Source organism: Solea senegalensis, linkage group LG9, assembly GCF_019176455.1.
Source record: "Solea senegalensis isolate Sse05_10M linkage group LG9, IFAPA_SoseM_1, whole genome shotgun sequence".
Taxonomy (NCBI): Eukaryota; Metazoa; Chordata; class Actinopteri; order Pleuronectiformes; family Soleidae; genus Solea; species Solea senegalensis.
In genome coordinates, this window is record NC_058029.1 from 21,904,257 (window position 1) to 21,916,819 (window position 12,563).

Genomic DNA, 12,563 nt, shown 5'->3' on the forward strand with positions numbered 1-12,563 from the left:
CAACCATATCTCTTCTATTGTTGTGTCTTTTCATTTAGCCATTTCCACTGCATCAGTTTGAACATTCACATGTTTAAACAACATCTTGAGTTTTAAACAGCACCGTTTTTGAACAGTTTTATTTTTATCATCTAAGGAATATTTCTAAAACAAAATATGATGATGATTTTAATATTTAAAGATACAAAGGCTCTTATTTCATCCTGTCTGGTCTATTGCAACTGTTTGGGTTTTTTTTACCTGCATGAATCAAGAAGCAATTGATTGATTACAAACTGATCAAAACACAGCAGCCAAACTTTTAACCAGAGCAGAAACACAATCACATCACCCCTGTTTTAGCTGCCTTCCACTGGCTCTCTACCAAGACTTCATTGATTGACATTTAAGTCTCTTAATGGACTCTGCCCAATTTCTATCTCCGACCTTTTAGTACCACATGCTCTTGCATGTACTTTGAGATCCTAAAGGTCCAGAAGATTTGCAGTCCAGTCCCAAGACTGTGGAATGACGTGCTGGAGGAGATCAGGTCAGTGCAGTCAGTGATGTCTTTTATGTCTCTCAAGGCCTCTTTTTTTCCTTATTTTTCAAATTCAAAGTGACTTTTATCAAAAAAAAAAAATACCCTGTTTCTTTTTAAAATGATATTTTTATTCATCCTGTTGATTTTGACTTAAATTTTTTAAATGCTTGATAATTAGTTCATTATTATCGTCCTTAATTTGTGCATCACACAAATCTATGTAGCGTTATCCAGTAAAGACTAGGATTTCATATATATATATATATATATATATAAATATATATACATACATACATCTGTAATAATACAGATGGATGAGCCAGCAATATTTCAAGAATCTGGGAAATTAGTTTGCACAACCTGCAGGTATTCATATGAAAATCTCATACTGACCTGTGATAGCTGATTAAACTTGAAGCCAGTGGTTTTGAGGTTTTATACTGAGCTCAGAGGGGGCACAAAATTCTTCTTCGGGATTCTCCCTTTAGGGATCGTCACAGTGGATCAGATTATACTAAAAGAGTGTGGAATTTTCCATATAGAAATCATGCATTTAATCAGGTTAGCCATGATGCTACGCTACTGCACCCAGCTATTCAATACAAATTAAGAAAACAAATGTGACTTTAAGTGGCAGGGCAACAATAAATGTGAGTTGGTTGACTCTAATCATTTCCCAAAGTCAAACAAAAATCATTTCTTGAATACTGCAAGCATCAAAGCTCCAGTGGGTATTAAAAAATGTTTGACAGACACTAAATTCTTAAGCATGTTTGTGTGCAACACAAAAGTGTATGATCACTTTAAAATGTATTTATAGGAGAAAAAACCTTTACGTATCGTAGGCAACGGCCTGGCTTTATTTAGCATCAATGCAGAACAACATCCTGTCTGAAGACACTTTCAAAATGAAGAGGTGGGTGGATTTGTTACATTTTGTCTCACCATTAGATGTCACCAACGCTTATACAGTGGACCTTTAATCCCACTGGTGCAGTTTTGTGCAGTGACAAAACAAGACGAGGAGGTCATGGATCTCACAAACCGAGGACTTTATTCCACCACTGACTGCAGCACCTCAGTGCTACAGACAGACTCTCACACCTTCACTCCATCTCACACAAGAACAGAACAAGGAACCCAACAAATAAAAAAGAAAATACTTGGTCACCAAATTTGATTTTTTTTTTTAGTTTACTCTGTGGGACCTTTCCTCAGACGTATTATGGGGGTCGACTGTCAGATGGAACAGGCAGAGTTATAAATGATACCAAGTCTTATTGTATTACATTTATAACTCTGGATTCAGACGAATGCAGTAGATGTGGCACAGTGCAGGGGACGGTCAACTAGCTAGTTGGTTTACTCCTTGGAGGCCATGTGGGCCATCAGGTCGCAGACACGGTTGCTGTAGCCGAACTCGTTGTCGTACCTGGTAAAGGAGCAAAAAGAGTCAGCATGCATGACTGGACATAACTGAGGGCATCAAAGTCATCCTGGTTGATGGCTTACCATGTGACCAGCTTGACAAAGTGGTCGTTGAGAGCGATGCCAGCGCCAGCATCAAAGATGGAGGAGTGGCAATCACCGTTGAAGTCTGTGGAGACGACCTGCAAGAGAACAAGGAAAGAGCTCCACATTTAACAAATCAACAAATCACTACAAGGATAAAATGACAATAGAAAACATACCTGGTGCTCTGTGTATCCCAGAATGCCCTTCATGGGTCCCTCACTTGCAGCCTTCACAACCTTCTTGATGTCATCATATTTGGCCTGAGGTGCAAAGTAGAGGCTTTGTTTTATATAACGCAGTCGTAGAATTTTATGAAATATAAAGTTATTAAAGCATAACTACATTTAACAAAAAGGTGATAATTATTCCAGCCTTGGAAAATAAGTTAAGGCCTTCTTCTCTTAAAAAAGGTCACTCACGGGTTTCTCCAGACGAACAGTCAGGTCAACCACCGACACGTTGGGGGTGGGGACACGGAAAGCCATGCCAGTCAGCTTGCTGTGAAACACACATACAGGAACGCAAGATCAGAAGAGTATTTACAGAGAGCCTCGAAGACATATTTAGATCACGTTTCTGATACTGACCCATTGAGCTCAGGGATGACCTTGCCCACAGCTTTGGCAGCACCGGTTGAGGCGGGGATGATGTTCTGGCTGGCACCGCGGCCATCCCTCCACAGTTTGCCGGAGGGTCCGTCCACGGTCTTCTGGGTGGCAGTGATGGCATGAACTGTGCTCTGATGGACAAATACAGAGAGGAAGAGATTAAATTAAAAGCTCAACACATCATCTTGCTGCCATATTGTCTTCAGAAGTTCGGTCCTCACCATCAGGCCCTCAATAATGACAAAGTTGTCATTAATGACCTTGGCCAGGGGAGCCAGGCAGTTGGTTGTGCAGGAGGCGTTGCTGTGAAGGAATTAACAGCATTAGTGAGCTTTGCACCAGTTTAATGCATCACTTTACAAATGTAACAAAAACAAAGCATTTTTTTGGATTTTCAATCACTTCTATTAAGCAAATATTGGGAGTAAGTTCACCAAAACAAGCAGTTGGTGGCACAAAGTGTGTCACTACTTACAGCATTTACATTTTTAATCAATATCCTAACTTTTCCTCTGCCCTCAAGGTAAAAATGTGTGATTTTAATTATTCCTTCAATTTTTAATGTGTTTCTAATGACATATTGAAAATAAAACATGAATGGGTTAATGGAATCCCTCCTATTGCCTTAAAAGGCTAAAGTAAAAAAAACAAAACAAACCTCAAACTAAATTTCAGATCAACTCCACTTTATTTCACAAAAACCTAATAACCAAACCGTCTGAGATACTTTGATTCTTACCTGACAACCTTCAGGGAGTTCTCATATTTCTGATGGTTGACACCCATAACAAACATGGGAGCATCAGCGCTGGGTGCAGAGATGATCACCCTCTTGGCACCGCCCTTCAAGTGAGCCTGAAATGGGTTTGAATCTTATTAGATCTGCATCATTTGTTGGAAAAGGCAGCTCATAAAGAGAATGTGTCAGAAGAACACAGGTACATACTGAGGCCTTCTCAATGGTGGTGAAGACACCAGTGGACTCAACCACATACTGGGCACCAGCCTCGCCCCATTTGATGTTGGCAGGGTCCCTCCTACAAGCAGGGGAAAGGAAAGCAGCGTGTGAAGGACAATAAAAACACAAATACACACACAGACTTCAGTCTCCCTGTTGTGCATGTGTATTGAAATGGCTTCATTTCACTGAAAGGCTGAAAGGTTGAAACTCAAACGCACTCATGGAAAACTGAGATCTTGTGTCCGTCGATGACCAGCTTGTCACCCTCAATCTTGACCTCGCCCTTGTAGCGGCCGTGGGTGGAATCATACTTGAACATGTAAACCTAAAGACAGGAGATGAAGAGCAGCTGGGAAAAATGTGTACACACACATATTCCAAGTTCCTCAGTCTCTAAAAGAACTTGAAACTCATCACTTTAAAGTCTACTAGTATTATAGTACTGATTTAAAAAAAAAACAAAAATACAGAATACGCACCATGTATTCCAGGTCGATGAATGGGTCATTGATGGCCACAATCTCCACCACCTTTGAGCTGAAACCAGCACGGGTCACCAGACGACCAATGCGGCCAAATCTGAAAAATAAACAGTGTTGTTTCTCAGGTTGGCCTCCAGATGGTAGTGTGACACCAGGTTAGTGGAGGAGGCGTGATGTCTGACTAAATGTGAAAATAGAACTGCTTGTTAAATGAACACAAGTTTTATAAAAACCTAATGTCTAATATATAAAGTTTCACTAGAGCCTGGCCTAGTTCATTATGATTATAGCTTCTTTTTTCCCCCCCCTTTGTGTGACATACATATCCCTCCACCCTCCTACACTTGGAGACCTGAAACCACAGGCAGAGAAAGGGCAGGGTTCAGGAGGAGGCGCCCAGGGAGGAGGCACATGCTACACAGCTCTGACGTTCTCCCTCTGTGGGGGCTAAAGTCGAAATCAACCACTGGTGTGGTAATATTGGTGACTGCAGTGCCTTGTTTGATCAGCAGCTCAGTTACTTTTTAACCACAGGTCAAGAATTGTGGCACAAATGTCCTCACACACTGGGGGGACACGGAGGAGGAGATAAAGAGCAGACCCACTAGACATCAGATTACGTTAGATATCATTCAAGTTACACGTCTCCTATCGCTTGCGTCACATTGCAGAAAAACAATCCACTCTGCACGTCAAAAGTTAGTGCCAACACTGTTATCAGCTTAGGGCTAAAGTTCAAAGAGCACAAAAAAACATAACAGACCACGGATGAGCTATATGTGGCTCTGCATTACAAAGCATGTCTGTACTTTTCCTACAGCTGTACAGTGTCTGTCTGTCTGTCTGTCTGTCATTCAAAACTCATGACTCACTTATTTAAACGAATGAGATAAAAAAAAGTTATTCACAGACTAACAGATACTGCGCTGTGGATTCCTTTGAAGCGCTCTGTAACTTCAAAACTGAAACAAATGGTTGGCAGTTTCATCTATTAAATGTTTTATTATCTACAAACTACTTTTACACTTTCCCATAATTGATTCATACCCTTCTACAAAGTTTAATGTTTCAGTAATATACTTAAATTCTTCCTTAAACAGAGCCACAGTGAGAAATAACCCCAGGGTATTTCTATGTGCAGACAAAGACAATGACAGCTGTTCTCATCAGCTAAGGCTGTGATTAGAGGGTGTGTTAGTGTGAGTGTGGGGAGGCAGAGGTTTTAAGTTTTGCAGTAATATACAGTTTGAAATTAGAAAGGTTTGCTTACCCATTGATACCGACTTTCACCATTTTGCCTGGGTTGATCTAGTCCTCTGCAGGGGGAAAAGGAAGGAGAAGGATGTGTTAAACCAAACATGTATTGTGCCATATACTATCAGTCACTGGGTGCCATTAACAGTTGTTTAGATAAGAAGAGAGTTCAAAAGAACCTGCTACATTATTCCACTGATAACATAACAAGATTCTTCTTCATTTAAACGACATTGTATTTCTACATTTTCACACCTAAAACAACACAAAGCAAAGTGAACCTCTTTGACCTCACATAAGGCTCAGTCAAACAGGTGGTCGTCATCTACTGATTCCCTCCTGCAGCTGGTTCATGCAGCAGCAGCAGCTGCTGCTCCCGAACACTCTGAAATCGTTCAGTTACTTGAGTCATTTACCGTTTGTGAGAAGCCTCAGTCTGTCTTGACTCCAAGTGTGAGTGGGGAAGAGCAAAGATTCGCCGTGACTTTTTATGATTGACCAAAGTTTTGAAGCCACACCCCTAAAATGGTGTCTACTCCTTGCCCCGCCTCCTCTGAATGTCAAGGTCGTCAGGCATGCAACACGGGCCACTGCTACTTTAATTCATGTGAGTTAAACAGGCCAGAACCTTCTCTCTTATCTCACAGCCCGTGCTGCTTATTATAGACGTTCCTTTGTTTAGTTTACATTATTTCCAATGCAGCGCCACCACTGTTGCCGCCTTTAAGAGGCCTTGGTATCAGATATGTTGTAATGTAGGAGTGAAAAAAGAGTGGGCTCCCTTGGTGACCTTCTGAGTAAATACAGACACACACAGAGCGAGCAAACGGGGGATCAAATCTCTGTCTTCTGACTCTGACATTTAATGTCCAAAGACCATGACCCTTCACTTTTCAGATGCTCTCACCTCTCCTTCTCTGCTGCACCATCCCTTTGGGAAAAGAAAAAAGTTTTATTACAATTTTATTGCTAATTTTGCTTTCCATTCTTTAAAAAAAAAGAAAGAATTATTTAAAGAGAGTCTGAATGACGTCCTGTCACGTCACACTGTTTTCTGTTTGTTCACATGTATTATTTGTTAGAGAATTGTTAAAGAAATAAAAGTACTTGCAAGGATGTTATAAAACATTTAAATAACGAGAATGTCCGTTTAAAGCTGCACTGTTTCACTTTTGATGATTTGAGTTGTTGATTTGATGAAATGTCCTGTTTGGTCTTTGTGAACACAAATGATGTAAAATGACTTGCTACTCTCTTCATCTGAAGACAGGCTCTGTCCAGCAAAACTATCAGCCCTGACTGACATTTGTGTGCATGCAGCAGCAGCAGAGCAAGGGCAGGTGGAGACAAAAGGAGTTTACCCCTTAACTGGTGAGCAGTAGAATCCACTTCTGAACATTTGGAACTGTTTGCAGAAGTCTTGCTTTACTAGCTCAATGTTGCTGTTTTGAAACAAAACAAATCATTTCCTGTGTGAAGTGCAGGAATGTTCATGGGTGAGATCTAAGCCGTGTTTCCACCTCGTGGAACAGTTCGGTTGAGTTCGGTATGGCACGGTATTATTATTTTTTTTGTTTCCAAAATAACCGACCTCTGTATGTCACTGACGCAGCCATCAGGCACAGCGCACACCAGTAAGTAAAGGTTCTGTTCTCAGTCGAAACACAAGCCTGACCGATGGATTTAGCAATCCAAACTGTAGCATACTGTACCAAACCAAACTGTACCATGATGGAAACACGGCTATACTGATAAACAGAGAGAGAGAGAGTCATGTGGAGCTGATACACTTCAAACTTAAAGGTCCAGATAAGAAGAATAGTGCGACTGCAGATTGCAACAAACGCACACTCTGAATGGTTTATGCATTTGAGCAGCTGTAGAAACCTGGTGAAAAATAATAAGAGAAATTAGATCCTTTGTTAATATTACACGGTGGACCTTTAACCAGCACTGTGTGAACTCATTTGACTACAGTTTGAATGTAACAGACATTTGTTTAACGTGTTGGAAATGGTTCTCTGGCTGCACACTGAGCTTCATCACTGTGAAAAAAAAACAGACAGTGAATTGAAACCTTATCCATGGCCTGGCTTCTCCTCTCTGATTGTACAGCATACACCAAAGATGTCATTCAGGGAAGTTTTTAAATTGTATATATATACATATATATATATATATACACATATATACATACTGACAGACAGACTTGTCTGTGTGTATCTAAACCTGACAGTGCTGGTGTGTTTCATGGTCGCAGTCCAATGGTCCGAGCATTGCTGAACTAACTCAACTCCGAGTGAGTGCATGCCAGTGTTGGCCTCTGCTTTGCAGCTTAAGGTCAAAGAGGGGAAGTAAAGGTCAGGCTAAGTTTAGAGGCTGGCTGGAGACTCAACACTTGGGCCATATTATACTCTCAGTACTGTAAATGCTGCTGCATATACAGAACACATGTTCTTTCTTTTTACAACACAGCAACCAACTTTCTCTCTCTACATACAGTATATATAGATATACAGTATGTATATCTATATATATGTATATAGTACACAAACACAAACGTATTATGACAGAAAGTACAGCAATAATAAATGGAATGGTTTTCAGCTACATCACGGACGTATGTAAAACTTTGTCCTCTATTTAATGATCAGTACAAAGTCCAGGAGTATTTCCATATGTTAACACCTAAACATGAATAGACTCAGACCGCCATCTGGTGTTGAGTGAGTAAACAACACTGAATACTTTTTCAACTATTTGAATAAAACAAAATCTATACAGAATTAATATAAAGTTAAAAACAATGTTATTCAATATTTGTATTAGTTACATTTAACTGTAAATAATGATAATGATAAAGACGGAGCTCAGGGCACTTTCAATTTACTTTGTTTGCTTTTTTCCTATAATTCAAATATTTTAGAGGTACAAAGATTTTAAACAGAACAAGATGGAGGCCTTTCAGTTTTCATTCATCCTGAACAAGAAACTAATCGTTTGCCGGAGATCTACGACCATTTTGTGCCAGAGAAAACATCGTTGACCAAATTTCCATTCACAAATCTGCTGTAAGTAATAAAGTTCTAAATAGATCCTACATTTACAGGACAATGGATGACTCTCATGGTCACACGCAGATTCTAGGTTATTAGATAATTATGTCAGTATTTTCATTGCATATAAAAGCTTTTGTTTTTCTTCTATCTAAATTTCCATATTTCCATGTTTTCATGTTTGTTTTTTAAAAAACTCACCCAATGACGCATAGCTATCATCTTATTTTCTCTCCACACATTAAAATATAAATCACTGCCTCCATGAACAAACCCGTTCATGTTCTGGCAGTGCCACAATAACATATGTATGTATGGCTTTCGTCAAATTTACGCATACATAATCTATAAATATGAAAAAAGGATTATCCCTCAAAAACGGAGGAATGTCTGTGTGATATTTTGCCCCGGGTTCTTGGCTGCAGTGTTGGCGTGACATCAGCAGCAGAGCAGAGGCTTAACTTGCGTACATACATGCTGCTGTTAAATTACAATTTGCCAAAAATATTCCAGAAGGACTGTGGAGGAAACGTAACTTTGTCCAGGAGTCACTGCAAGATTTAGTAAAGCACAAGCGGTTAGAGTCGGTGAATCTCACAATCAAAAAACAAAGCAGCATGGCAAATGACAAATCCATTTATTCATGCAAATCATAAGTAAACATAGAAAACAATCTTCAGGAATTGCAGGTGCCACCATTTATGGACATCCATGTGCGTTACACCTGATTTTAAACAGTCCTCTGGCCACAGCATGTCTACACAACTTCACATGTACTGTACACAGACAACACTACAGATACATAAAGAGCCAATTGACTAAAAAAACACACCCAACAAGTAAAGATGACTGCTCACATGTTCTAATAAACACTGAATAAAGTTTTTTTTAATAGGCTACAGCTGCTCTGCTAAACAGAACACACCAATATTTGAAGCATGTGATCTACGCTGCATGACACCACATAAGCAAGTTTACACCACACACTACATGAAGTCTACAGACATGTAACCATCCTTCACTGCAGCGTGTGTCTCTCTGTATTATAATCTAAGAAGCATGGACGTGCACAGATAGACTCAAGGTGGTGCTCAAGCACCTGCTGTTTTGCCCTCTGACCAAATAAGAGCCCCCTTCTGAAAAACATATGTATTTATTTGTTACCTATTGTTTTTTTGTTGTTTTTTTTAAACGTGGCCCATAGCATTAACTCTTAATTAAAACGTATAATAATGTCCTAAAAACATTTTTGTAATTTTAGTAACTTTTTATACAGTAATTTTATAGAAACTTGTTTCTTGTGAAGCCCTTACCCCCTGAAATGTCTGTGCACGCCACTGCTAAGAAGGATGTCATCAGTCTTTATTTCTCTCTCTCTCTCTCTCCCTCCTCCACTAACAGCCCAGTCCACTCATGGACCCGATCCGATCCAGTTTCAGCCCAAAGCATCCCCGGTTCCAGCCTCTCCGTGACCGGTCTGGTTCTGCTCGCTTCTGATTGGCCAGAGCGCCTTTGAGCAGACGCAGCCAGGGGGTCTCCGGCTGCGTTTGTACTTCAGCCCATTTGGGATACTCGGCTGATTTGACCCCAGAGGAGGAGGAGAGGGTGGACTGCTCCTCTGCTGGACTGTTCAACAGGTTCTCCAGGTCATCCAGGGTCAAAAGGTCATTGTAACGTTCCAGAAACTGCTCCATAAACTGCAGAGAGGAGAAAAAAAAATAAAAGATTGAAATTTAATTGTCAGTGAGTGTAGGAGGGAGAATAATTCAATCAGTGATGCATTTCATTACTCTTCCCTCATTCAATCTGGACTGTTCTCTTTGAATCCTCCATTCATCCACTCAGATTACTTCTCATTCAATTTTTTCCCCTTTCTCCCCCTTCCTCCCCCCTCCCTTTCACTCTACCTGTACAGCATCAGGAGAAGGATGCAGAGCGCGAGACTCTGTGATCTCCAGTGGAGTCAGGAGGAGCAGAGTGGCACAAAGCAGCACAGGACACAGCATGGCAGCACAGATAAGGAGCACGACAGACTGACGGTGCAGAGAAAACTGTAAACACTCTGGCTGCAAAAAAACCCCAAATAGATTTGAAATAAGTTGGAGAAAATGCATCTTCACACATGAAAAACATTTAATAGAAAAGAAATGGTCTTGACATAAGCAGTTTAATCAATTCTAAATAAATATACAGAGAGAGAGAGCGCAAGAGAAAACTGCACTGATGGCATTTCTTTATAAAGATCAAAGAACAACATGTAAATGTTAACATAATAACATAATAAAACATAAATGTTAAAATAAAGCATTATGTGGGGCTTCTAGCTGTCCCAGTTCCCATTCAAGCAAGCATTTTTACAATTTCATAAAACAGAACCAGGGCAAATTAATTATTGTTTATTCATTTAATTACATTTCCACAAATAAAAAAAAAGATACAATATAAATTTCATGAGAATATGGAGGATTAAGATTATCTAAAAACCTTCATGACAATCGGCGTATCACAAGAAAGTGGTTAGTAGACAAAAAGAACAAATCATAAGGTAGTCACATAAAAGAGTCATCTGTAACTTCATATAGGATAAAAATACTGTTTACACATTAGACCATAAAACATGTATGAAGAAAACATTTAAAAACTTTCTCCTGTAGTAGGTCTAAATTGATGAATAAAAATATTATTTTATTTAAGATAAAACTGTAGTATTGAGATGTTAACATTTTTAATGACATACTAGAATTCTGCCCTGTTTTTATGCTGCATGGATTATGGAATTTAAATATTCAAAATAAGTCAGCATCATTTTTAAGCTATTATCAATGTGTTGATTTTCTTTGCAAAATAATGCTCACAAAAACAATGGAATTAAGTCTTACCTTTGGTTTGACGTGATCTAAACAGGAAAATTGAAAGTTCTCACCTGTTGGTTTTCTGTCACGGCTCTGAGCGTCTTCTGCCGCTCACAGACTCTTCTCCATCCCCCTCACTCTTGGTCTTGCAGCTACCTCTCACTTGTTGGCACCTGCCTGGAGCATCACTATCTCACTCGCCTGACTCCTCCCACTCCTGGCTCTGTGATGGAAGTGAAGGGATGATTTTTTTTCGTCCGTCCTTTCGGAAAGAAGCTGGATGTCGGGGCATCAAGCTGGGATGCTGCAGGGTTTTTGTAGAGAAAGACATGATCCACCCCCTTTTCTTCTCCTCCTCCACATCTTTCTGTGGAGTGATGTCATAGCCTTGGAGAGTGATTGTCATTGCCAAGGTGACTGTGTGTACTGTGCACCATCCTGATGCCACAGCAGCACTGCACAAATCAAGGTCAGAGGGCAGTAGAGATCCAGTGCTTTGTCAAAGAGGGCAGTGAGTTATGAAGTGACCTGGCTGGATTCACATGGTTTGTGTAACGGCCTAATCTGAATTATACATTTGCCATGTGGCAACAATGCTCCTCGCGCATGTTAGCCTCCCTCTCTCAACCTTTGTCTCTGTGGTCTTTCCCAGCATGCACTGACCTCCCTGCTCTCTGTTGTGTAAGTTACAGTCTGTCAGTGCCATCTGCTCCCTGTACCCCCTGCCACCAAAATTACAATACACACAGGAGCCGTGCCATCCAACTCACAGACCTCAAAGTTCAGCAGCCTCCAATTATTTCAAGTAAATAAAACACTGCAATTACCAATGTGCATCAGACACTGAGCCGCGATTGTTCACCTCTGTCACACACTTCAATCAGTGTCCTCTTAATTAAAACACATGCTGTAGGCGACATGTGTCGTGAAAGTTTACCCAGCAAGCACAATTCAGGTTTGTACGCTCAAAGTTAGAGAGGTCTGTTCACTTAGCACCCACTAAACTCATTTAAACTCGGATAAAACCCAACTACTAGTGCAATCATACCGTTAGCCTGTTGTTGGTAAAGTGTTTTTACATAACATAACAATCACATACAGAAACGCACCCCTCTCATCTTTTCGGAGAGGACGTGTGGGAGAGGAAGTGGGCGAGATAAGTGATGAGGAGTGGATGGAGGAGGGGGTTAAACTACTGTACATGTGATGTCCATGAAGTGAGGAGCTGGAGGAGGAAAAGCAGGCAGCGGAGAGTAGGAGGAAGATGGGAGGAAGAAAAAAAAAGTGGCAGGCAGAGAACAGAGAGAGACCC

General features: G+C 40.4%; 2 protein-coding genes across 3 annotated transcripts; both read right to left on the minus strand.

Moving 5' to 3' along the window:
- Positions 1–1,558: 1,558 nt before the first annotated feature.
- gapdh (glyceraldehyde-3-phosphate dehydrogenase) lies at positions 1,559–5,844 on the minus strand. Its single transcript, XM_044034533.1, has 12 exons — positions 5,760–5,844; positions 5,360–5,405; positions 4,087–4,186; positions 3,826–3,932; positions 3,593–3,683; positions 3,386–3,501; positions 2,868–2,949; positions 2,626–2,777; positions 2,458–2,536; positions 2,215–2,298; positions 2,036–2,133; positions 1,559–1,955 (listed from the first exon to the last, which is right to left on the minus strand). Exons 2-12 carry the CDS (start codon positions 5,380–5,382, stop codon positions 1,886–1,888), a joined length of 1,002 nt encoding a protein of 333 aa, XP_043890468.1. The 5' UTR covers positions 5,383–5,405; positions 5,760–5,844; the 3' UTR covers positions 1,559–1,885.
- A 3,175-nt stretch (positions 5,845–9,019) lies between these two features.
- Positions 9,020–11,546, minus strand: wu:fj39g12 (C-type natriuretic peptide-like). Of its 2 annotated transcripts, none has more exons than XM_044033902.1 (3): positions 11,323–11,546; positions 10,307–10,432; positions 9,020–10,096 (listed from the first exon to the last, which is right to left on the minus strand). In XM_044033902.1, the coding sequence occupies exons 2-3, from the start codon at positions 10,403–10,405 to the stop codon at positions 9,794–9,796; spliced, it is 402 nt and encodes a 133-aa protein (XP_043889837.1). In that variant the 5' UTR covers positions 10,406–10,432; positions 11,323–11,546; the 3' UTR covers positions 9,020–9,793. The 2 variants fall into 2 exon arrangements, with proteins under 2 accessions (XP_043889837.1, XP_043889836.1); XM_044033901.1 differs by having other exon boundaries at positions 10,307–10,465.
- Positions 11,547–12,563: the final 1,017 nt, after the last annotated feature.